Source organism: Pelobates fuscus, chromosome 3, assembly GCF_036172605.1.
Source record: "Pelobates fuscus isolate aPelFus1 chromosome 3, aPelFus1.pri, whole genome shotgun sequence".
In the NCBI taxonomy this organism is placed as follows: domain Eukaryota; kingdom Metazoa; phylum Chordata; class Amphibia; order Anura; family Pelobatidae; genus Pelobates; species Pelobates fuscus.
Window position 1 is genome coordinate 357,238,087 of NC_086319.1, and position 25,797 is coordinate 357,263,883.

Genomic DNA, 25,797 nt, shown 5'->3' on the forward strand with positions numbered 1-25,797 from the left:
ATACCTGGGTAAATGCTGTGTGAGGCTAAGAAATGAAGGTAAGGTCCAGTCATACAGAGCCAATATGGCTAGAGAAGAAGTGACTCATGATTTACTGATCATGTACATGATACTGATCATGTACTAGGTGGTATTAATATCATCAAGGGGTTGTGGAGACATTCATATCACGTGTCTTATGATATTTCCAGATAAATTATTTCTCACATCTAAACACGTTCTTACTAAAAAAAATATATATTCAGGTACGATGATGGCACTCAACAATGAAGTGGATGCAGTTATTCAGGTCACCCTAACAGAGTGGTGAGATCTAACCAGTTCAGCAATTTTTTCATCTTTTTCATTTTTTCATCTATTTATTCATCCTTGCTATTTTTTCTTTTTATTTGTCATTATTCATTTTTTTCTTTTTCCTTTTTTATTTTACTGTATACAGTTTTTTTCATTATTTTTTTTCCATCATTATCTACATGGATTACGGATATCCATTTCCACAAATGGACTAAAGACTCATATTTTTTTTTTCAGTTTTTTACCTTTTTTTTTTTCGCAGCTGGACGAGTAGATATTTGTGCTTGTCTTCATTAGCTTTTATACACATATGCTCCAATCTTTGAGTTAAGGGGTGGATCCACTGAAGTTATTTTCTGTGATTATTTTTCTGTTTTGTATATATTACCTAGAAGTATTGACCTCCTTATGCTTCCTTATAGGCGGGCCGGCGCGTCCATAAGGCGGCACAGGCGGCCACCTTAGGGCACACGGGCTCTGGGGGCGCAATATTTCAGCGACCGGAAGGAGGAGAGCTCTCCCTCCTGCCAGGCCACCTTCTGGACCCCCGGCGCGGCAGTGCTGTGATCAGGCGTGGCGAGGGAGCTCTAATCTCACTGCTCTGCTCCCTCGCGCGCTGTCTGCTGATGCCGCGGGAGCCGGAATATGACATCATATTCCGGCTCCCGCGGCATCAGGAGACAACCCGCGAGGGAGCAGAGCGTGGAGATTAGAGCTCCCTCGCCGCGCCTGATTACAGCACTGCCGCACGCCACCACTGGACCCGAGGGAATGATTCATCATCCACACCAGATCTCCAGGTAGGGAGGCTGGGAGGAAAATGTTTATTTTATGCTTCCTCATATGCATTACTACTTAGTGACCATTATGCATTATGTACATAGGCTTAGATTTGGTGATTTGTGGACTTTATGAGTACACATAGCAATTGTGCGTATTTTTTACCCTCCATTATATTGGAAATATTGGTTCTGATTTTCTCTTGAACAAACTTCTAATTATTCTGAGTGCGGAATTCTATTTATTAGTTAAACATGTTCTTAAGTTATAAAAATGCTAAACCTTTTTCACTTCCAGACCTCTCCACTTGTACTCTCCGAGATCCTTTGGAGCCTTGAATTAGCACATATTTGTTCTGTAGAACAGGAACTAGCACTAAGAGTGCATATATAGAGTATGAAATATAAAAGCATTAAAAAAAATCAAAACCTTTTAACAAATACACAAAGCACTTGAAGAATGTCAATTATTTGGCAAATACGTTTAAAGAGATGGATTGTGTAATAAATGATAATATTAGTAGATATATTTTAGACAAGTGATACTTCATGGCCAATGTCAAGCCAAAAAGAAACATGTGGCATCTTCTTGATTGGCTCCTAAGTTGCGTTTTTGTTATGTTTAATGCAGCATCATGGTATTAATACTAGATGCAGTTCTATCTATCCAGTAATTATCGTTCGGAACTAAATAATTGTCCAAAGCCATGGTGATTGCACATAGATATTACAGGGTGACGATTCTGAGCATTTTTGGGGTTTCGTTAGAGATGAGGTTCACAATATGGTAGAAATGATGCATTTCTCCTCTAAATAATGAGTGTAGGACAACTTGTCACCATTCCGCTCTTGAGGCAAGATTACTCTCTCTGAGGTCTGGCCTTGAGATGTATGTGTTGCTCTAAAAGGAAAAAGAGAAAAGTAAACTGAAATTAGAGACAGATCCAGATTCAACTTCATCTGTTGCTACTTTATACTACACCATCCAAGTGTCGATGTACACCATCCAAGCAGAACGTTCTGTGCAACCTGTGTAGAACAGATACAAACCCTCCACCAATTTCCATCAACATGTGGATGGGACTATAGTCTTCGATTTGTTGGAGCCACTACAAACAGGACGACTGACAGGGTTATTCAGTACAATGAGTATTGCCAGAAATTTTAAGTGATTTTCAAAATTGAGGCCAGGAAGCCAATTTAGTATAATTATAAAAAGATTGGTGCCCACAAAAACAATAAATATCATAAAACCCACTGATGATACTTATGTGAAATACTCAGACCCCACACACACATGTGACAGTGGGTGATGAATATTACATACAGCAATAGTAAAGAAGTAGTGAGACAAAGTTATGTGCCAAATTAAAACAATGATCTGCAGCAAAATAGTGCAGGGAAATTCACAACAAATATACTTGCCCAAACTGCTTCACAATCATCAAATCTAAAAATAAATAGACTGAAAAAAAAAACTAGTGCAATATGTAAAGTAAAATCACAATTGATAAAAAAAAAAGAATGCTCAGAATTAGAGACTCACAAGATTGGAGTGGTTAAAGTACCACTCTCCACTATAGGGCTCTGGAGTATATTTGTTATGAATTTCCCTGCACTATTTTGCCATAGATCATTGTTTTAATTTAGCTTTTTATAATTATACTGTTTTTCTAAGTTGTATCACCAGGGCTTATTAGATTGGGCTGCTGCATTGTTAATAACATTCCCATTTTTATTATATTTTTTATTCTACTTGCACCATCCTATTTGTATAGTGTTATACAGGAAGCCAATTTCGGAAAATTCTCCAAGTCAATTTTGTGTTCAGTTTGGCTATTTATTTTACAATTAAAATCCTGGCAATTCTCGATCTGTTGAATAACCCTGAATGTGTCATGCACACGGTAACTGCACGATGGTCAATATTACTTATGATTAACTAGTAGAGCAAAATGCATCATGTGTGGACTGTTGATTTATCCGTCCCATGCAATATTTTGTCTGCTGTAAGATATATATATAGTTAAACTAATTAACAAACTTTACAGCTTTTAATTTTTTTTAATTTTTTTTAATTTTTGCTACATCATTTCCTGGGGTTTTGGAGTTTAGCTGCTCTTTTGAGTAGTTTTTTTTACCTAATTTTTGTTTACTTAATGTTTAATAGGTTTTTAAGAAGAGGCAAGATAAAACAAAGAAAGCACAAAGGACAAGTGATACTTACAGTCGTTGGTTTACTAGTCATGGGAAAGGTATCAGTGGATACGTCAGGCCCTTGCTTCTTGCAGGAGCAGAATTTGTGGTACAGTTTGCGGTATTCTTCCCTCACCTGCATAGTACAAATTAGGAGCCACTATTAATATAAAGTAACATGTATATATTGATAGATAGAATATTGCTCTTTTTGGCAGTGCGTCAGCCTGTGCGAAGAGTCTACTGGGTAACAAGCGCCCTCTAGTGTATTAAAGAATTGTTGCCATTCTACAGACTGTTATTACTTTTAGCCAATACATTTTTTGGAACTATAACAAGCACTTTGAGTTTAATTGGAGTTGCACTCTATCTTAGTTTAAAAAAAAAAATGCCCTATCAGAGTCATATTATAGGCACCTTTATGGCTCAATTGTGTAAACCATCTTGGGGTTCAGTAGACATAATATAAAATTATACAATAGGCATGAGAAAATGCGCTTAAGAATTGTGAAATAATAGATCAATAAATTGCTTTATAATGCTCACATTCTATAGGCGCTTATAAAGGACTAGCTCTCAGTTTAAAGACGTAGTGTCAAATTTCAGGGTGACACTTCCCTACTTTTTACCAGGATACAATACTGGAAGGAACTAAATACATTCAACATAAATTATTTATGAATCTTAAAACAAATGGTACAGTAAAAATACTCAATATCAAGTTGTTCCTCCCTCTGAGACGTGTTTCACGTAGTTTTCTCAACCGATTGAAAAAGACTGCAATGCATCTTGGAGGGAGTAACATGTTGATATTGAATATTTTTATTGCACAATTTGTTTTATTTGCTTTTAGATAAATAAATACTTCACTTTAAACATATTGAGTTCCTTCCAATATTGTATTTTGGGTAAATAAGGGCCGTTTGAGACAACGTCTACAAACTTGGTAACAGTCATTTATGGACTCCAATAGAAGTTGAGCATACAACTGCATCTAAAGGGTAAGTGGTCACAAGCAATTCACACACACGTTCAGTTTTTTGGTGGGTTTTATCACCTAAACATTATGAGACATCATAATATACATTTAGAATCCATTAAAAAAAATAAAAATTGATTAGGGTAATACTGGAACATACTTGTCTATGTCTATGGGGGTTACACTTCCCAGCAGAACTAATATTTGCAGATGCTGCCATCAATTCAGTCTTTCTCAAGATAAATACAAGCCCAGAAAAGCGCTGGGAAAATTGTGTGTTTTAGTTCCTATATTATTAAATCAGTATTAGGAGGCGGGTAAATTAAAATAGCAGTAGCTACACATATTGGGGTATAACTGCTACTGGTCTCAAGCAAGAGATTAAGGGTCCATTCACTACATGGTCATTCAAACTGTGCATTACAGAAAATAATGCAAGGATCACCAGTATGTGATTTGAAAACTTGATTTGTGTGTTGAAATGACAGTTAACATATGTAATATAATAACATAATATAATAATCAACACTTTGTTCACCTGGCGATTGAGGAGACAGTGCACAAGAAATATAAAGGCTCCTTGCAGGCTGTTGCAAACAGTAAAGATGTAAGACATGACTTGGGCTCCAGGTCCAAACTGGAAGATACCAATAATCCAGGTGGGGCCCAGTATAAATAGCTGAGCCAATGATTTGAATGTCAGGAGTCTGTGGAGAGTCAGGAGTTGGAAGACAAGTTAGTACAGTGCACCACCACCCACTCTTTCACCTATTAAAATCTTAAAGGATCACTATAGTGTCAGGAACACAAAGCGGTTTTCTTGACACTATAGTGCCCTGAGGGTGCCCCCACCCTCGTAGTCCCCCTCCCATGGCGCTGAAGGGGTTAAAACCCCTTCAGCCACTTACCTTAATCCAGCGCCGGGCTCCCTCGGCGCTGGTGACCTCTCCTCCCCCTCCGACGTCAGTGGAGCGGAATGCGCATGCTCAGCAAATGCTATGCTATGATATGCTATGTCCTATGGACACTCTGCGCGATGGAGGCATAATATGGAGGCATCCGGAAGACAGCCACTAGAGGCTGGATTAACCCCAAATGTAAACATATGTTTGCATCTGAAGGGTTAAAAACTGAGAGACCTGGCAACCAGACCACTTCATTGAGCTGAAGTGGTGTGGGTGACTATAGTGTCCCTTTAATATCATTCCTCCACCTGCCACACTAACAATATATTATCAACAGGGGCTGGACTGCATGAATAACGCAAGAATGGCAAGGTTAAAGGAACTCTAAAGTGTCAGGAATAGTGATGTCGCGAACATAAAATTTTCGGTTCGCGAACGGCAAACGCGAACTTCCGCAAATGTTCGCGAACCGGGCGAACCGCCATATACTTCAATGGGCAGGCGAATTTTAAAACCCACGGGGACTCTTTCTGGCCACAATAGTGATGGAAAAGTTGTTTCGAGGGGACTAACACCTGGACTGGGGCATGCCGGAGGGGGATCCATGGCAAAACTCCCATGGAAAATTACACAGTTGATTCAGAGTCTGGTTTTAATCCATAAAGGGCATAAATCACATAACATTCCTAAATCACAATGGATATGGATTGACACCTGACATATAACATATTGACACCTTGACATATGGATTGACACCTGTCCTCAGGGACCCTGATACACACTGACACAGAGCAGAATAGGGACTGTTCCCCCTACATAGGGTCACTTGGCAGATATGGATTGACACCTGTCCTCAGGGACCCTGATACACACTGACACAGAGCAGAATAGTGACTGTTCCTCCTACATAGGGACACTTGGCAGATATGGATTGACACCTGTCCTCAGGGACCCTGATACACACTGACACATAGCAGAATAGGGACTGTTCCTCCTACATAGGGTCACTTGGCAGATATGGATTGACATCTGTCCTCAGAGACCCTGATACACACTGACACAGAGCAGAATAAGGAATATTCACTAAATGCCAAACATTGTTATACAGGGGAATATTCAGTAAATAAGGATAAGGTGGGGGGGGGACCTACTGCCCCCCCCCCCCGGCCACCACCCCTGCGCGGTGGGTGGGGGCCATAAATCACAATGGGGGGGACCTACTGTCCTCCCGCACGCCCCCACCCTTGAGCGGTGGGTGGGGGCCATAAAAATAATGAGGGGGGTGACCTACTGTATGATGTTGTATCGATCAGGTAGTGTAAGGGTTACGCCCGCTTCACAGTGACAGACCAAACTCCCCGTTTAACGCACAGCAAACAACCGCAAACAGTCCATTTGCACAACCACAAACTCCCCATTTGCACAAGGTTGGATACCAAGCTAGCCACGTCCCGTTCCTTGTCCTCACTAGTAATGTCGCGAACATAAAATTTTCAGTTCGCAAACGGAGAACGCGAAATTCCTCAAACGTTCGCGAACCGGGCGAACCGCCATTGACTTCAATGGGCAGGCAAATTTTAAAACCCACAGGGACTCTTTCTGGCCACAATAGTGATGGGAACGTTGTTTCAAGGGCACTAACACCTGGACTGTGGCATGCTGGAGGGGGATCCATGGCAAAACTCCCATGGAAAATTACACAGTTGATGCAGAGCCTGGTTTTAATCCATAAAGGGCATAAATCACCTAACATTCCTAAATCACAATGGATATGGATTGACACCTGACATATGACATATTGACACCTTGACATATGGATTGACACCTGTCCTCAGAGACCCTGATACACACTGACACAGAGCAGAATAGGGACTGTTCCCCCTACATAGGGTCACTTGGCAGATATGGATTGACACCTGTCCTCAGGGACCCTGATACACACTGACACAGAACAGAATAGGGACTGTTCCTACTACATAGGGTCACTTTGCAGATATGGATTGACACCTATCCTAAAAATACTTGATACACACTGACACAGAGCAGAATAGGGACTGTTCCCCCTACATAGGGTCACTTGGCAGATATGGATTGACACCTATCCTCAGGGACCCTGATACACACCGGCACAGAGCAAAATAAGGACTGTTCGTCCTACATAGGGTCACTTGGCAGATATGGATTGACACTTGTCCTCAGAGACCCTGATACACACTGACACAGAGCAGAATAGGGACTGTTCCCCCTACATAGGGTCACTTGGCAGATATGGATTGACACCTGTCCTCAGGGACCCTGATACACACAGACACAGAGCAGAATAGGGACTGTTCCTCCTACATAGGGTCACCATTTTTAGCCTGATCCAGCACTCTTAGCAGGGCACGCTCCAGGAAGAAAACAAATAGTTTGATGTCGCTGATGGTGCCTTCGGTGCGACTGACTAGGTTTGTCACCTCCTCAAAATGACGCATGAGCCTACAGGCATTGCGCATGAGCGTCCAGTAACGTGGCAAAAAAATTCCCAGCTCCCCAGAGGGTGTCCTAGCACCCCGGTCATACAAATATTCATTAACAGCTTTTTCTTGTTGGAGCAGGCGGTTGAACATTAGGAGTGTTGAATTCCAACGTGTCGGGCTGTCGCAAATCAAGCGCCTCACTGGCATGTTGTTTCGCCGAGGATATCTGCAAAGTACGCCATGGCTGTGTAGGAATGCCTGAAATGGCACCACACCTTCCTGGCCTGCTTCCGGACGTCCTGTAAGCCTGTGTACTTATGCACAAAGCGTTGTACGATTAGATTACACACATGTGCCATGCACGGCACATGTGTCAACGTGCCCAACTTCAATGCCGCCAACAAATTTGTTCCATTGTCACAAACCACTTTGCCGATCACCAGTTGCTGAGGAATCAGCCACTTTTCCACCTGTGCGTTCAGGGCGGACAGGAGTGCTTGTCCGGTGTGACTCTCTGCTTTCAAGCAAGTCAAACCCAAGACGGCGTGACATTGCCGTATCTGGGATGTGGAATAGTACCTGGGGAGCTGGGGGGGTGCCGTTGATGTGGAGCAAGATGCAGCAGCAGAAGAGGACTCAGCCGAGGAGGTTATGGAAGAGGATGGAGTAGGAGGAGTAGAGGAGGTGGCAGCAGGCCTGCCTGCAAGTCGTGGCGGTGTCACCAACTCCTCTGCAGAGCCACGCATTCCATGCTTGGTAGCCATCAGCAGGTTTACCCAATGCGCAGTGTAGGTGATATACCTGCCCTGGCCATGCTTTGCAGACCAGGTATCAGTGGTCAGATGGACCCTTGCCCCAACACTGTGTGCCAGACATGCCATTACTTCCTTTTGCACAATCAAGTACAGGTTGGGGATTTCCTTTTGTGAAAATAAATTTTGTCTGGGTACCTTTCACTGCGGTGTCCCAAAAGCTAAAAATTTTTTGAACGCCTCAGACTCCACCAGCTTGTATGGTAAAAGCTGGTGGGCTAATAGTTCAGACAAGCCAGCTGTCAGACGCCGGGCAAGAGGGTGACTTTCTGACATTGGCTTCTTACGCTCAAACATGTCCTTGACAGACACCTGACTGTGGGCAGATGAGCGGGAACTGCTCAAGGCGAGAGACGGAGTGGCGGATGGTTGAGAGGGGGCAAGGAGGACAGCAGTGGTTGATGTGGCTGAAGATGCTGGACCAGGAGGAGGATGGTGGCCTTGAGTTTGTGTGCTGCTTGTACTCATGTGTTGATCCCATAGGCGTTTGTGATGTGCGATCATGTGCCTACGCAAAGCAGTTGTACCTAGGTGGGTGTTGGACTTCCCATGACTCAGTTTCTTTTGTCACAGGTTGCAAATGGCATCGCTGTTGTCAGAGGCAGACACACAAAAATATTCCACACTGCTGAGCTCTGCAATGACGGCATTCTGGTGGTGGACACAGCATGTGTTGATTGGCGTGCTGTCGGGCTGACCCCGGGTGCCGATGCATGCTGTCTGACTGTGCCACTAGCTCCTTGCAACGACCTCCCCCTGCTTCCAACTCGTCTCCTCCTCCTCCTCTTTGTCTCCCCTTCTGAACTTTCGCCCTGTTCTTCTTCTTGCCGAGCGGGCACCCACGTGACATCCATGGACGCATCGTCATCATCAACCGCTTCACTTGTATCTGACAACTCAGCAAAGGAAGCAGCAGCGGGTACAACATCATCATCATGACACCGTACGTCCATGTGTGTAATGCTGCCTGACTGAGACATATCCCTGTTATCTACATCCTCTGGCAATAATGGTTGCACATCACTCATTTCTTCAAACAGATGTGTAAATAGCTCCTCTGACAGATAAAGTGAAGCGGCTGTGGTGCTAGTGTTGGTGGTGGCGGCAGGCGAGTGAGTGGTATCTTGAGAGGTGCCGAAGCTAAGCTGGAGGAGGATGGTGCGTCAAGGTTCCATGCGGAAGCTGTAGAAGATTGGGTGTCCTGTGTTAGCCAGTCAACTATGTCCTCAGAACTTTTCAAGTTCAGGGTACGTGGCCTCTGAAAACTGGGCATTATTCTAGGGCAAAAGGGAATCACAGCACCACGACGGCCCCTGCGGGGTAGCCTGCCTCTGCCTGTCATTTTTTTTGGGGATTAGTGGTACTATGTGTGCAAGCTACTGTGAGACCAGATATGAGTGGCGCTGTGCAGTGGCAGAGGTTGGCAGAGTACACGCTGTAGGCCTGACACACCCGCTTGAACACAACTAACTGCTATTCAATCTATAACATGAAACAAATGTTTTTGTTTTTAAATGCACGCTATTGTGACACCAGATATGAGTGGCAATGTGCAGTGGCAGAGGTTGGCAGAGTACACGCTGTAGGCCTGACACACCCGCTTGAAGACAACTAACTGCTATTCAATCTATAACAGTGAAAAAAGTTTTTGGGTCTTTAAATGCACGATATTGTGAGACCAGATATGAGTGGCACTGTGCAGTGGCAGAGTTTGTCAGAGTACAGGCTGTAGGCCTGACACACATGCTTGAAGAAAACTAACTGCTATTCAATCTATAATAGTGTAAAAAAAATTTGGGTTTTAAATGCACGCTATTGTGACACCAGATATGAGTGGCACTGTGCACTGGCAGTGGTTGGCAGAGTACACACTGTTGGCCTGACACACAGACGCTTGCAGACAACTCACTGCTATTCAATCTATTACAGTGAAAAAAAAATTGTTTTTAAATGCAAGCTATTGTGACACCAGATATGAGTGGTGGCAAGTGGGCAAGTGGGCACAGTATACACTGTGAGACTGACACAGAAGCTGGCAGGCAGGCAACTGCAATTAGATTACACAGGAAAAAAAGCAGACTGATGTTCTAGCCCTTAAAAGGGCTTTTTGGGGTGCTGTCCTTACAGCAGAGATCAGATGAGTCCTTCAGGACTGTAGTGGACACTGACTACACTAGCCTAGCTATCCATTTCCCTATCAAATGAGCAGCAGCTACACTTTCCCTCCTCTATCTAAGAATGCAGCTTCAGAATGAATCTAAAATGGATGCTGTACAGGAGGTGGGAGGGTCTGGAAGGGAGGGTCTGCTGCTGATTGGCTGTGAGGCACAGGGTCAAAGTTTACTCTATGATGATGAATAGGGGGCGGATCGAACCGCGCATATGTATGCCCACCGTGGCGAACGCGAACATGCTATGTTCGCCAGGAACTATTCGCCAGCGATCCGTTCGGTACATCACTAGTCAGGAATACAAACATGTATTCCAAACACTATAGTGTTAAACTAACTGTTTATGTGTTCGGCTCCCTCTCTGTGGAGTTAAAAAATGCAGAACATGGAGACACTGAACATAGGTGCTGCACATTGCGAGATAGGATGTACCTCTAGTGGCCGCCTTAGTGGCTGCCACTAAAAGTGTTGCTAGGAGCAATGTAACATTGCCTTTAATCTGAACAGGTGTGATGTAATTCCAGTAAAATACAAGTTTAGCAGGCTAAGATTGCCACAAGGCATATGTATGTATATGTGTTTGTAGTATCAGTTAGTTAATAACACGTAGCTAAGATACTGTCATCACTGTACTGACCAGGTGCAGGAATGTAAGAACTGGAATTACGCGTCCCTCTCCTTTGTATCAGATGAGCCACGTGGTTAGACCGGATGGATGAGTTTAGACTCTATTCATTAAATAGGTTAAGGGTATGTGTGGGTGTAGTTAATTGTGGGAGGAGCTACAGTGCTATATAAGGAATGTACTCTATGTATTCAGTACTCAGACTTTGCTGTATTTTGGTGACGCTAGTCCCTCTGAGTCCCGATCGGTGATCCAATAAAGAATCTCTTCCTTCCTGAAGAAACCTGTGTCCATCTCTCTGTGCTTGGCTTCCGTCAGTTTCTCCGGTATCATTTGGTGCATTGGCCGGGAAGCTCATCGTTCAACGGTAGCTGAGAGGCAGAGGCGTGAGACGGTCTATCTTTGCCCACGTTCTCTACGGCTGCACCCCTGAACTTCTGCGTGGACCTCCCTTCGTCTCGGCGCCACTGGTCTGTTGTCCAGGAGATCATCGGCCTCTACGTGAGAAGTGCTGGGGTGTCCCCGTCGATGAGTGTGAACTCAGGTTCAGGAACGAGGAGGTAAGATAACTGCTGTTTTAGACGGCAGGACCCGCTAGGGGTATACCGATTGTGCGGTAGGCCCAAAGGGGTTTTTGAATCTGTATCTGCCCCCTCTGTCGGAGGGAAGGAGCGAAGGCGCACCGCTCGATCGAACGCTCTTTAGTCAGACCGTTTGATTTGGTTAGTCAGGCGGGGTCCTGGTGTAAGATAGCCCTAGCCGGACACCGGTGTCTTGTCTAGACTAGCGTTCTAGGGTGTATATTACGTTCGCTAGGTCGGAGGGACCGGGAGACTAAGCGGCGCCTGTGTAAATTCGGTTCGCTAGTTCTCATCCTATCTGGGCTAAGTGGGAAGGCGTGTAAATTTGGAACCCACTAGACTTTTGATAGTACGACTAAGAGGCGCCTGTGTAAATTCGGATCTCTAGCTCGTTGTATAGTGCGACTAAGAGGCGCCTGTGTAAATTCGGATCTCTAGCTCGCTATGTATATGTGGTGATTGGGCAGTGTGGCTAACCAAAACGGGTGTATATAGTTTTAGGTAGTCCATTCAAGGTACTGGCCAATAGTTTAGTTGGGAATTGTAAATGTGTTAACGATTGTTTAGTAAAGTGTATATCTTGTTAGATAGCGCGAGCTCAGCCGTCTAGCGAGAGTGTTAATAGTGTGTTGCTGTATTATAGTGCACGGTACCATAACCCTGTATATTTACTGACATTATATAATAAGTACTAATCATTGTCGTCCATTGCATGTTTAACACCATAACCACTAATAATTGTATTGTGACCTTAACTTGTGCTTTGACCTATGCTAACCGTACTGTAACCGCTATTTGTAAAAGACGATGTTACTGGGGTGTGTTATAGACGGGTAATTCGTATATAGAGAATTATAGCGTGGGTGACTGTGTAGTTACGCCAAAGGGCATAATATTGATTATATAGTGACTGGTGTAGCAGCTGTGTGTGTACGGGAATTCCCTGAGTGTTTATTGTTATTGTGTACGTTTCACTTGATAACCGTACCACGTGGTGCTGTTGCCAGAGGAAACGGGTGTGACTGTTGAATAGTACGCGTGTATAGTAATCGTTGTCGACAACGTTCCACTGTTAAATATGGGTGCGTCGCAGTCAACGATTCCGGATCCCTTAGGATGTATGGTTAAGAATTTTAAAAAGGGATTCAAAGTTTGTGATTTTGGGGTTAAGATGTCCCCTGTACGTTTGGTCACTTTGTGCACTAGGGAGTGGCCTACTTTGGTTGCGGCATGGCCGCCACGTGGCAGTTTGGATCCAACTCTGGTACAGCGCTTACACGTGGCTGTATCAGGTAGGCCTGAACTTTACGGCCAGTTTCCTTATATTGATTGTTGGAGACAGGCCGTAAATGACTCGCCAAAATGGCTCCGGACATGCCACGAGGAACAGTGTCGCCTCATGGTAGCTAGGACTTGTTCGTCCACTAGGGCTGGTGTTAGGCCCATTTTGGACACGCCCCCTGAGTCCGAGATCCCTTTGCCGCCCCCTTACTTTCCGTTAAGAAGAAGTGACGCAAACGCAGGAAGTCCTGTAACCCTTCCCTCACTACCCCCATCCACTTCCGCTTCCTCCTCCAGTGCAGGATCCACCCCCCCTCGTACTAAATCCCCCCTTCCGGAACCAGATAGACCAACCTCCATTAAAAATGAATATCCTGATTTGGCGCCACTTCAGACTTCCGGTCAAGCTTCATCTAGCTCGGCCCGAAGTGTTCTATTCACTACCTTTTCCCAAAACCAACCTCCCACATCCCCATACCCTATCTCTCCCCGACCGGAACCCATGACTGACGCTTCCCTACGTAGCCCCATCCAAACCCGACAGTTGACTGGTGCCCAACAATTAAAGCACTATCAGATGCCTCTTCGCTTAAATCCCGGGTCAGCTTATATCGATGCCGCAGGTCAAATGGCACACGCTGACCCTGTCTTCGTATATGTCCCTTTCACCACTACCGACCTTTTAAACTGGAAGACCCATAATTCCTCGTATACTGAGAAACCACAAGCCATGACTGATCTGTTCACCTCAATAGTACAGACGCATAATCCGACATGGGCTGATTGCCAGCAGTTACTAATGACTTTATTTAACAATGAGGAAAGGACAAGAATAAATCAAGCAGCCATTAAAGCATTAGAAGATAGAGCCCGTGCTTTGAACCAAGCTAATCCAGCAGCATGGGCCGCAACACATTATCCCAACACTGATCCCGATTGGAACGTAAATGGTGCTGATATGGTTCAACTCAGAGCCTATAGAGACGCTATAATTGCTGGCATGAAAGCCGGAGGAAAGAAAGCCATTAACATGTCGAAGACAGTTGAGGTGATCCAGAAAAGCGATGAAGCGCCCAGTGTCTTTTATGACCGATTATTGGAGGCGTACCGCTTGTACACCCCCTTTAATCCGGAAGACGCAGACAATTCCCGAATGGTGAACTCCGCCTTTGTCAGCCAAGCTTACGGAGATATTAAGCGCAAGCTACAAAAGCTAGAAGGGTTTGCAGGTATGTCAATCACCCAACTAATGGAGGTAGCTAATAAGGTGTATATGAATAGGGAAACAGAAAGCAAGAAAGAGGAGGAGCAAGAAAGAGGAGTAGACATGACTCTAAGCTTATCATTTTTTAACACACTTGCTACAGGCACCTTCTGTCCTTGTTTTAACAACCATAGACAAGGTGATAGAAGCTCGGCCACTGGCGAAAGGAACATCAGCACAAAAGGCAGAATTAATAGCACTAACACGAGCGTTACAATTGGCTGAAGGTTTAAGAGTAAATATCTATACGGACTCTAAGTATGCGTTTTTAACCACTCATGCCCACGGAGCTTTGTATAAAGAAAGAGGACTACTGAATTCAGAGGGCAAAGAAATCAAGTACGCAGCTGAAATCCTACAACTATTGGAAGCAGTGTGGGAGCCGAAAGAAGTCGGTATTATTCATTGTCGAGCACATCTGAGAGGTGATGGTGATGTAACCAAGGGAAATCGGATGGCAGATAGTGCAGCTAAGCGTGCTGCTGAATCAGGAAGACAGGAGTATGTGGGGCATATAGCTGCTCTTATACCAACTCCACTGTCCCAATGGACTCCAGTTTATACAGCTCAAGAAGAGGAGTGGTTAAAGACTGAACCGGGAAAGTATCTGGAGAACAAGTGGTATCAGCTAGAAGATGGAAGAATAGTTATACCAGCATCGCTAGCGGTAGAAATTGTCCAAAATTATCACAACGGGACACATTCTGGGAGAGACAGTACTGAAGAATCTCTTAGAAAACATTTCTACATACCAAGATTGTCCAACTTGACTCAGGCCATTGTACGCAGATGTGTAACGTGTGCTAAGAATAATGCAAGACAAGGACCAGTAAAGCCACCAGGAGTTCAGTTTATGGGGGGACTCCCCATGTCCGATCTACAAATAGACTTTACAGTGATGCCTAAATCGGGCGGACATCGTTACCTGCTGGTAATTGTGTGCACCTATTCAGGCTGGGTAGAAGCATGTCCTACTCGTACAGAGAAAGCAGGAGAAGTTGTGAGATTCCTGCTACGAGAAATAATACCCCGATATGGACTACCCTGTTCTATAGGATCGGACAATGGTCCAGCTTTTGTTCATCAGTGCCTACAACAACTGACTCATATGCTTGGTATAAAGTGGAGGCTTCATACTGCATATAGACCCCAGAGTTCTGGTAAGGTAGAGAGAATGAATAGAACTATAAAGAACCAGTTGGCTAAAATGTGTCAGGAAACCCAACTTAAGTGGAACGTTCTCTTACCCATAGCTTTATTGCGAATCCGCAGTACCCCTACCAGAAGGATGGGCCTCTCTCCTTTTGAAATCATGTATGGGCGACCACCTCCCGTACTTGGTAACTTAAGGGGGGACTTGAGTCAGTTGGGAGAAGGAATTACCCAGCAGCAGGTTGTAGAGTTGGGTAAGACTATGGAGGAGGTACAGAAATGGGTACAAGATAGATTACCTGTGAATATTTATCCCCCTGTTCATAGTTATCATCCAGGAGATCAAGTGTGGATTAAAGAGTGGAATAATGTACCGTTAGGGCCCAAGTGGAGAGGTCCTTATGTTGTTCTTTTGTCTACCCCTACAGCAATAAAAGTAGCAGAAGTGACTCCGTGGATACATCACTCCAGGGTTAAACCAGCAGCAGTCGATTCTTGGCAAGTTACAGTAGATCCAGAGAATCCCTGCAAGATCCGGTTAAAACGCACTACTCAGTCGGAGTAACGAGGAATTATTGTGGATTACAAATTTTATTGTTACAGGTGTGAGTGAGAAGGCCATAATAAAGCCTGTCCGCTTACCATCACATAGTGTATAAGCCAGGAAAGTCTCGAAGGGACACCTGTGAAGACGAGCAGAACTCCATTCCCTGCAGCCCTCACATCCTGGAAGCTGAGGTTCCATCGCACGGACGAAGACTGAGGATGACGGCGAAAGATGTGCTTTTGATTGTGTTTATTTACATGTGTTTTTATATTCAGGAAGGTAGAGGTACCGACACTCCTAGCTGTGAGGTATGCATTAAGACTACGAGAACAGGTAACCATATTTCCCAAACCCTAATTTGGCATTCACAATACGAGTGTAAAGGAGATGTATCGAGATGTAGATACTTAAATATAGATTATAGTGTGTGCCATTTAGGAGTAGGAGAACCTAAGTGCTTCAGTCCGGAGTATCAACCTCGTACAATCTGGTTGACTCTCAGGAATGGAGATCCTCAGGGGACCCTAATTAATAAAACGGTGTTAGAATCCGTACATTCTTCGGGTGTTCTGCTATTTGATGCGTGTAAAGCGATATCGAGTGGTAGAAAGCCGTGGAATGTATGTGGGGATCTTAGATGGGAGAGGACGTATGGGTCTAACGATAAATATATTTGTCCCAGTAGCAAAAATAAATATGTAAGTCCTAGATGCCCAAATAGAGATTATAACTTTTGCCCATATTGGTCTTGTGTGGGGTGGGCAACTTGGGGACAGACAGTAGACAAAGACATGATAGTGACTAAGTTGCCGACTAGCCCTTATTGTAAGTCTATGGAATGCAACCCAGTCCATATACTCATTAATAACCCCGACAAGTTCTTAGATAAGTATGGAAATTTATTTGGGTTTCAAATATACGGGACGGGTTTAGATCCTGGGACATTATTGTTTATAGGAATAGAGACTGATACGGTATCCTCCCAGACTCATCAAGTATACCATTCCTTTTACGAAGAGATGAGTATAGATAATAAGATCCCCCATAATGCTAAAAACCTGTTCATCGATTTAGCTGAAAGTATTGCCGGTAGTCTTAATGTTACCAACTGCTATGTGTGTAGAGGTACTAACATGGGAGACCAATGGCCTTGGGAAGCAAAGGAGGTAATGTCCGGTTCTGAGGCAGTTGACCAATTAATATCTACACAAGCCGATTATCATATGAGTGTTAGAGGTAAATCTGAGTGGAGATTAAAGACCTCCATCATAGGTTATGTTTGCATAGCAAGGAAAGGAATGATGTATAATACTTCTGTAGGAGAATTAACTTGTCTAGGGCAAAAAGCTTATGATGATGATACAAAGAATACAACTTGGTGGTCGGCTTCAAATGTCTCAGAACCATCTAACCCGTTTGCTAGATATGCCAATTTAAAGGATGTGTGGTTTGATCTATCCATCACATCTACCTGGAGAGCCCCAGCAAATTTGTACTGGATCTGTGGTAAGAAAGCCTATTCGGAGTTGCCACAGGACTGGGAAGGGGCATGTGTGTTGGGTATGCTCAAACCATCCTTCTTCTTGTTACCGATTGAAACAGGTGAGACTTTAGGTGTTAAAGTGTATGATGTGAATCATAGGAAGAAAAGGGGACCCATAGAGATAGGCGCCTGGGAAGATAATGAATGGCCTCCCCAGCGTATTATAGATTATTATGGGCCAGCCACGTGGGCTGAGGATGGTACCTTTGGTTATAGAACCCCTATTTATATGCTCAACCGTATTATAAGATTACAGGCGGTGGTTGAGATTATCACAAATGAGACATCACAAGCGCTCAATCTTCTAGCGAAGCATAACACCAGGATGAGGACAGCAGTCTACCAAAATAGATTAGCCTTGGATTACCTTTTGGCAGTAGAGGGAGGTGTATGTGGGAAGTTTAACCTAAGTAATTGCTGTCTTCAAATAGATGACGAAGGGCAAGCAATAGCTGAGCTTACTAGCCATATGGTTAAACTAGCGCATGTGCCTACTCAGGTATGGAAAGGGTACAATCCAAGTAGTTGGTTTGGTAGCTGGTATGAGTGGTTTGGAGGGCTTAAGGCAGTGGTAGGTGGAGTCCTACTGATTTTACTGTTGTGTCTACTCCTACCGTGTCTTATACCCTTAGTAGTTAGGTCTGTGCAAAGCCTGATAGGAAGTATAGCAGAGAGGAAGGCTGCTGCACAGATAATGGCGATATATAAGTATAAGGCTCTAGATCAGGGAGAACCAATGCAAGAAGATGAATGTTGAAGATTCACATCATAAGATAAGTCTGGTCTGGTTCATGGTAACCTGAGGTATATGCAAACCAAGGTTAAGTGATGCCTCAAGTAATTGTGAAATATCAGAGGCATCAAAGGGGGGAATGTGATGTAATTCCAGTAAAATACAAGTTTAGCAGGCTAAGATTGCCACAAGGCATATGTATGTATATGTGTTTGTAGTATCAGTTAGTTAATAACACGTAGCTAAGATACTGTCATCACTGTACTGACCAGGTGCAGGAATGTAAGAACTGGAATTACGCGTCCCTCTCCTTTGTATCAGATGAGCCACGTGGTTAGACCGGATGGATGAGTTTAGACTCTATTCATTAAATAGGTTAAGGGTATGTGTGGGTGTAGTTAATTGTGGGAGGAGCTACAGTGCTATATAAGGAATGTACTCTATGTATTCAGTACTCAGACTTTGCTGTATTTTGGTGACGCTAGTCCCTCTGAGTCCCGATCGGTGATCCAATAAAGAATCTCTTCCTTCCTGAAGAAACCTGTGTCCATCTCTCTGTGCTTGGCTTCCGTCAGTTTCTCCGGTATCACAGGCAGCATTTACATTGGAAAGTCTACAGGGACTGTCTATATACACCAGAACTATTACATTAAGCTGTAGTTGTTCTGCCGACTATATAACATCCTTTTAATGGTGATTCAGGCGTTTTGTGAGAGAAGTCAATTTAAAGGTAGCAGAATTTGCCATAAGCTTCTTCCTCCGTAATACAAGACTCAGTGCAACTGATGTCAATGGCCAAGAAGGATATAAAGTTGCCTGCTGTCGACAGAAGCATGCTTAAAGTTAAAAATAGGAGACCACAATTGTAACGAGGGGAACACGTCAGGTCCATAACAAAGGCAAAGGGCCATACAATCTCACAGGAAGGCAAAAAAAAGAACATTAAAATCACAGAATTATATAAAACACAACAAGCCTGTAGGAAGAGCAGGGACTATGAGGACTGAGGGGCACGGGAACTGGAAGGTCACAAATGAATGACTAAATAGCCCAATATTTTGATTATTTAGATATAACAACCGAAAAAACTCCCATGCCCTTTTGTAAAGTTGAAACTGAAACCACTGTTACTTTAAAGTCTTAATTTAAGTATAAATAGCGTTATTAAAAAAGCATGGCCATTTCTCTTAACCTCATATCTTTGTTTTAAGCATCTTTAAGAGTACTGAGGGAATCATTTGAGCTGTGAACAAACAAAACCAAATGAATGTATTTTCAGCGAGATACCGGAAATACCAATTCCATATTGCTTCCCAGCTGGATATTCTAAGCAAAAGTGAAAGCAAAAATATCTGGTCCTTAGTTTGCATGACCTAACAATTTTCTCCACTCTTCTGTAATCTTAATCTACTTAAGCCTCATTAAGTAGATTATTAAGCCTTTTATATTATTTTAAGCATTTTTAATCTTATTAAGCTTTTTTTAAATCTTTTTTGTTAGGTCCATTTTTCATGATCTAAGAGGCAAACTAAGACAAGTGGTGGAGTAGGCACGTCTGTAATATTGCTTTCTAAAGTAAGCGTCTAAAGTGGAATGTCTACAGTATGTAGGGTATAAAGTGTGTGTCATCAATGAACATAGAAAACAGAGGCGTAACTAGAAACCACCGGGTCCCGGTGCGAAAATTTCCCTGCCCCCCATGTGTGTCATTATCCCCCCCAGCCTCTCCCCCATGTGTGTCATTATCCCCCCCAGCCTCTCCGTGTGTCTCATTTCCTCCCTCCCAAAGCCCCTCCATGTGTCCCATTACCTCCCTCCAAGCCCCTCAATGCAGAGGCGGCTCTAGACTTTATGAGGCCTTAGGCGAAATGCAAACATGAGGCCCCACTAACAAAAAAGTGTCACATATACACATTGATGCACTGTCTACCTGTGTATGTGCCTGAGAGTGTGTCTGACAGAGAGTATCCTTGTGTGTGCGAATGTATGTCTCTGTGAGCATGTTTGCGTTTTTGTCTGAGACCCTATGTGTATGGGGTAGCTGCTTGAAGTGTGTTGTGTGTATGGGGGGGGTGATGGTGAGAGGCGGGTGATGGTGAGAGGCGGGTGATGGTGAGAGGCGGGTGATGTGAGAGGCGGGTGATGTGAGAGGCGGGTGATGTGAGAGGCGGGTGATGGTGAAAGGGGGGTGATGGTGAAAGGGGGGTGATGGTGTGGGGGTGATGGTGAGAGGGAGTGGGGGTGATGGTGAGAGGGAGCGGGGGGTGATGGTGAGAGGGAGCGGGGGGTGTGAAGGTGAGAGGGAGCGGGGGGTGTGAAGGTGAGAGGGAGCGGGGGGTGTGAAGGTGAGAGGGAGCGGGGGGGGTGAAGGTGAGAGGGAGCGGGGGGGTGATGGTGAGAGGGAGCGGGAGGGGGGATGGTGAGAGGGAGCGGGGGGGGTGATGGTGAGGGGGAGCGGGAGGGTGATGGTGAGAGGGAGCGGGGGGTGTGATGGTGAGAGGGAGCGGGGGGTGTGATGGTGATAGGGAGCGGGGGGTGTGATGGTGAGAGGGAGCGGGGAGTGATGGTGAGTGGGAGCGGGGGGTGATGGTAATGTGACAGGGAGCGGGGGGTGATGGTAATGTGACAGGGAGCGGGGGTGATGGTAATGTGACAGGGAGCGGGGGGTGATGGTAATGTGAGAGTGAGGGGGGGTAATGTAAGAGTGAGGGGGTAATGTAAGAGTGAGGGGGGTAATGTGAGAGTGAGAGGGGGTAATGTGAGAGTGAGAGGGGGTAATGTGAGAGTGAGAGGGGGGTGATGTGAGAAGGAGGGGGTGATGGTGAGTGGGGTGAGGCTGAGGGTGGTGACGGAGGGTTATGCTGAGGGTGGTGACGGAGGGTTATGCTGAGGGTGGTGGGTGGTGAGGGGGGTGATGCTGAGGGTGGTGAGGGGGGTGATGCTGAGGGTGGTGGGGGGAGTGATGCTGAGGGTGGTGGGGGTGAGGCTGAGGGTGGTGGGGGTTGAAGCTGAGGGTGGTGGGGGTGAAGCTGAGGGTGGTGGGGGTGAAGCTGAGGGTGGTGGGGGTGAAGCTGAGGGTGGTGGGGGTGATGGGGGTGATGGTGGTGGGGGGTGGGGGTGATGGTGGTGGGGGGGTGAGGCTGAGGGGGGGTAATGTGAGAGTGAGGGGGGGTAATGTGAGAGTAAGGTGGCAAATGTGAGAGTGAGGGGGTAATGTGAGAGTGAGAGAGGGTAATGTGAGAGTGAGAGGGGGTAATGTGAGAGTGAGAGGGGGTGATGGTGAGTGGGGTGAGGCTGAGGGTGGTGACGGAGGGTTATGCTGAGGGTGGTGGGGGGTGAGGCTGAGGGTGGTGAGGGGGGTGATGCTGAGGGTGGTGGGGGGGAGTGATGCTGAGGGTGGTGGGGGGTGGTGGTGATGATGAGGGTGGTGGGGCTGAGGGTGGTGGGGGGTGAAGCTGAGGGTGGTGGGGGTGAGGCTGAGGGTGGTGGGGGTGAAGCTGAGGGTGGTGGGGGTGAAGCTGACGGTGGTGGGGGGTGATGGTGGTGGGGGGTGATGGTGGTGGGGGGGTGAGGCTGAGAGTGGTGGGGGTGATGGTGAGGGTGGGGAGGGGTGATGGTGGTGGGGGGTGAGGCTGAGGGTGGTGGGGGTGAGGGTGGGGGTGATGGTGAGAGTGGTGGGGGGTGATGGTGAGGAGGGGTGGTGGGCGGTGAGGCTGAGGGTGGTGGGGGTGAGGCTGAGGGTGGTGGGGGTGAAGGTGAGGGTGGGGAGGGGGAGGGGTGATGGTGGTGGGGGTGAGGCTGAGGGTGGTGGGGCTGATGGTGAGTGTGGGGAGGGGTGATGGTGGTGGGGGGTGAGGCTGAGGGTGGTGGGGGTGATGGTGAGGGTGGGGAGGGGTGATGGTGGGGGGGTGAGGCTGAGGGTGGTGGGGGTTATGGTGGTGGGGGTGAGGCTGAGGGTGGTGGGAGGTGAAGCTGAGGGTGGTGGGGGGTGAAGCTGAGGGTGGTGGGGGTGATGGTGGGGGTGGTGATGGTGAGGTTGGGGAGGGGTGATGGTGGTAGGGGGTGAGGCTGAGGGTGGTGGGGGGTTATGGTGGTGGGGGTGAGTCTGAGGGTGGTGGGAGGTGAAGCTGAGGGTGGTGGGAACTGAAGCTGAGGGTGGTGGGGGTGAGGCTGAGGGTGGTGGGGGGTGAAGCTGAGGGTGGTGGGGGGTGAAGCTGAGGGTGGTGGGGGGTGATGGTGGTGGGGGTGATGGTGAGGGTGGGGAGGGGTGATGGTGGGGGGGTGAGGCTGAGGGTGGTGGGGGGTGATGGTGGTGGGGGGTGAGGCTGAGGGTCGTGGGGGGTGATGGTGAGGGTGGGGAGGGGTGATGGTGGTGGGGGTGAGGCTGAGGGTGGTGGGGGGGTGATGGTGAGAGTGGTGGGGGGTGATGGTGAGGGTGGGGAGGGGTGATGGTGGGGGGGTGAGGCTGAGGGTGGTGGGGGGTGATGGTGAGGGTGGGGAGGGGTGGGGGGTGAGGCTGAGGGTGGTGGGGGGTGATGGTGGTGGGGGTTGAGGCTGAGGGTGGTGGGGGTGAGGCTGAGGGTGGTGATGGTGGTGGGGGGTGATAGTGAGGGTGGGGAGGGGTGATGGTGGTGGGGGGTGAGGCTGAGGGTGGTGGGGGTGAGGCTGAGGGTGGTGATGGTGGTGGGGGGTGAGGGTGAGGCTGAGGGTGGTGATGGTGGTGGGGGGTGAGGGTGGTGGGGATGGGGAGGGAGAGCCTACCTTTCCCTGGTGGTCCAGTGGGTTCCCTGGTGGTCCGGTGGCCACTGCTTCCGGTCTGCAGCTCCGCATAGCTGCAGACCATGTAATCTCGCGAGATTTCAGAGCGTTGCCGTGGTAACCCGCGGCAACGCTCTGATTGGCCAAATCTCGCGAGTCACATGGTCTGCAGCTCTGCACACTGCGGAGCTGCAGACCAGTGTCTGCGATGGTGGCCGGGCAGCCAGGAGGGGCCTCGCACCCGGCGGCATACCGGGCAAGCCGCCGGGCCCCCTCCTGGTGTCAGGTCCTCGGTCACTGACCGAGGACCTGACACACTCTGCCAACAGGCGGTTTAGGCGGCCGCGAGGCCCCAGCCAGCGCGAGGCCTTAGGCGGCCGCCTAAACCGCCTAATTAGAGAGCCGCCTCTGCCTCAATGTGTTTCATTCCCCCCCCCACTAGATGTGTCTCATTCCCCCTCAGACCCTCCAGGTGTCTCATTCACCCCTAGCCTTTCCATGTATCTCATTACCCACTCTCCTCCCCCCCACCCCCCGACGTCCCTCCATATGTCTCATTTCCCCTTAAAATCCCTCCATGTGTTTCATTTCTCCCCAAAATCCCCTCAATATGTCTCATTTCCTATGTGTGTCTCATTTCGTCCTCCCCCCGGCCCCTCCATGTGTCTCATTCTCTCCCCCCAGCCCCTTTATGTATGTCATTATCTTTCCCCTCCTTTACCTGTTCACCTGGGCTGCGGTATCTGTCTGAAAGGAAGTGCTCTGTCAGTGATACAGTCGGCCACGCTACATTCAGCAGCAGAACGGGAGCAACACAGCACAGTGCCCCCTCCTGTCGGTCACTCACCAACCGACCATTGCGGCTGTGCACCAGCCCTGAAGTTATGCCAGCGGCCCATGGTCGCAGGGTTCGCAGCTCCGGCCAGGCCCTTGGAATAGTGACCTCTGTGACCATGGTAGGTATGCCACTGATACAAAGACTGTTTTAACAAGATAGGTGGCATCAGTTCAGAATCAAGCAGATATTTCCACATTAGATTATTAACCCCTTAAGGACCAAACTTCTGGAATAAAAGGGAATCATGTGTCCTTAAGGGGTTAAAGGGATTTAGTTCCCTTTCAGACAACTGCCGCATGCAAAAGCTTTCTGTGCCTAGACTCTATTTGTTAGACAACAATGAAGGGGTGATAATGTAGCCCATGGAGCAGCGTAGCTAAGGGGAGTGGGCCTTGACATTGCCAGGAGACAGGCCATCTAGGAGTCAGTGGTTTGGGATGGGCCTAAGGATATGGAGTGGGGTGGAGTTATAAGGGGAGTATAAGTAGTGGCCATTTTAGATCTAAGGATCACTTTTAATCTAAAGTTACACTTACCTGTCGTTGTCCCACCCACCCTCCCTTTGCTTTCAGGTGTTTCCCGTTTGGTCACGGCGGCGGGGGATGGAGAGTAAAGTTGGGGGGAGAAAATAGTGAGATGGGGGAAAAGTTTGGAGTTCAGGGCTAATAGGTAGGCCTTTGGACTGGTTTGGTAGGTTCAAGCTCGTAGGTAGCTCCGAACCAGGGTGTGTAGGGGTGTCTCGGTATGCCCCTACACTGGTGGTGCCCTTTGGTGGCAATGGATGGTGCCCTTCGGTGGCAATGGTCATGTTTCAATGTTAAGTTAATATGTTACAATGTTTGGGTATTATGTTACGTGGGGGCGGGTCATTGTCAAGGGGTTAAATTGTAAACTACTGTGGTAATTGTGCAGGCCAACGTGGGCCTGATGTTGACAATGACTTTTATAATTTATGTTAATAATAAATAAAAGCTGTGATATACTTTTGCCAAAACCCTGGTGTCAGTGTCTTTTATTGTAATGGGTATTGGTGGGGGGTTTTGTGCATATGCCGACAAGGCGACTGTGCACATGTCATGATGTGCCATAGAAAGTGTTAGAGAAGGATTTATTGCATAGTACGCATAATGTCAGCCAAGATTGTTCTGGCAGATTCAGAGGGAGAAATCACACGCAGACATAGAGAACAGGTCATTAGACAAAATTAATTAAACCACTGAGCCTGAACTTGTTAAATTCTGGACACTCATTGCTCTCTTTCCTTTTAGTATATGCTGCATTTCTTTACATCTTATTTTAATTATTATAAAGCAGTTGATGAGTTTTCTATTACGCATTATATTGTAAGAACTTGTCATGCAATTCCACCCAAACTGTTAAGAGATAACTTTTAAAGTATATCAAGTGAATCTGGGTGTTTTCACACACTTCCTGTGTTACAATCTGCTTGTGTGTCAAAAGCAATATTTACTTCTGTAAAACATAACCTTTTGTTTGCAGAAGTAAAACTCTCTAACTTTAGAAATAAGTAAATAAATATATTTTATTTTAAAAGTAGGGCCCTCCTTTTCATTATAAAGCACTATTTAACTCGCTTTTTTTAGTGCAAAATTAGTATCCTTCCTCCATCGTAATTCTCCCACAAAGAAATGAACAATACTGATGATCTCCGATGCTTCTCACAGAGAAGCACTGGGGACCTATGGTGCATGCTTATATTTTACATTGCTCTGTCATTCTGATGTTTCTGCATGAGATGCACCAACTTCAACTATGAACCAAAGTCAAAAAGCTAATGAGTCAGGAAATCCTTCCTGCGTACTTGGCAGCTGGGGGGCATAATTACGTTTTTTATTTTTTTTAAATGTATTTTTTCTCTT

General features: G+C 46.4%; 1 protein-coding gene across 1 annotated transcript in view; it reads right to left on the reverse strand.

Annotated features, from left to right (window-relative positions):
• Positions 1-1,680: 1,680 nt before the first annotated feature.
• LOC134603354 (adhesion G protein-coupled receptor E1-like) overlaps positions 1,681-25,797 on the reverse strand; it is a 152,376-nt gene continuing 128,259 nt past the window's right edge. Inside the window, exons 15-17 of the mRNA XM_063449226.1 lie at positions 4,787-4,955; positions 3,301-3,405; positions 1,681-1,974 (exon numbers count right to left, since the gene is read on the reverse strand). Of these exons, the coding sequence (XP_063305296.1) occupies positions 1,909-1,974; positions 3,301-3,405; positions 4,787-4,955 (340 nt within the window). The 3' untranslated portion in view covers positions 1,681-1,908. The remainder of the gene's footprint in view (positions 1,975-3,300; positions 3,406-4,786; positions 4,956-25,797) is intronic.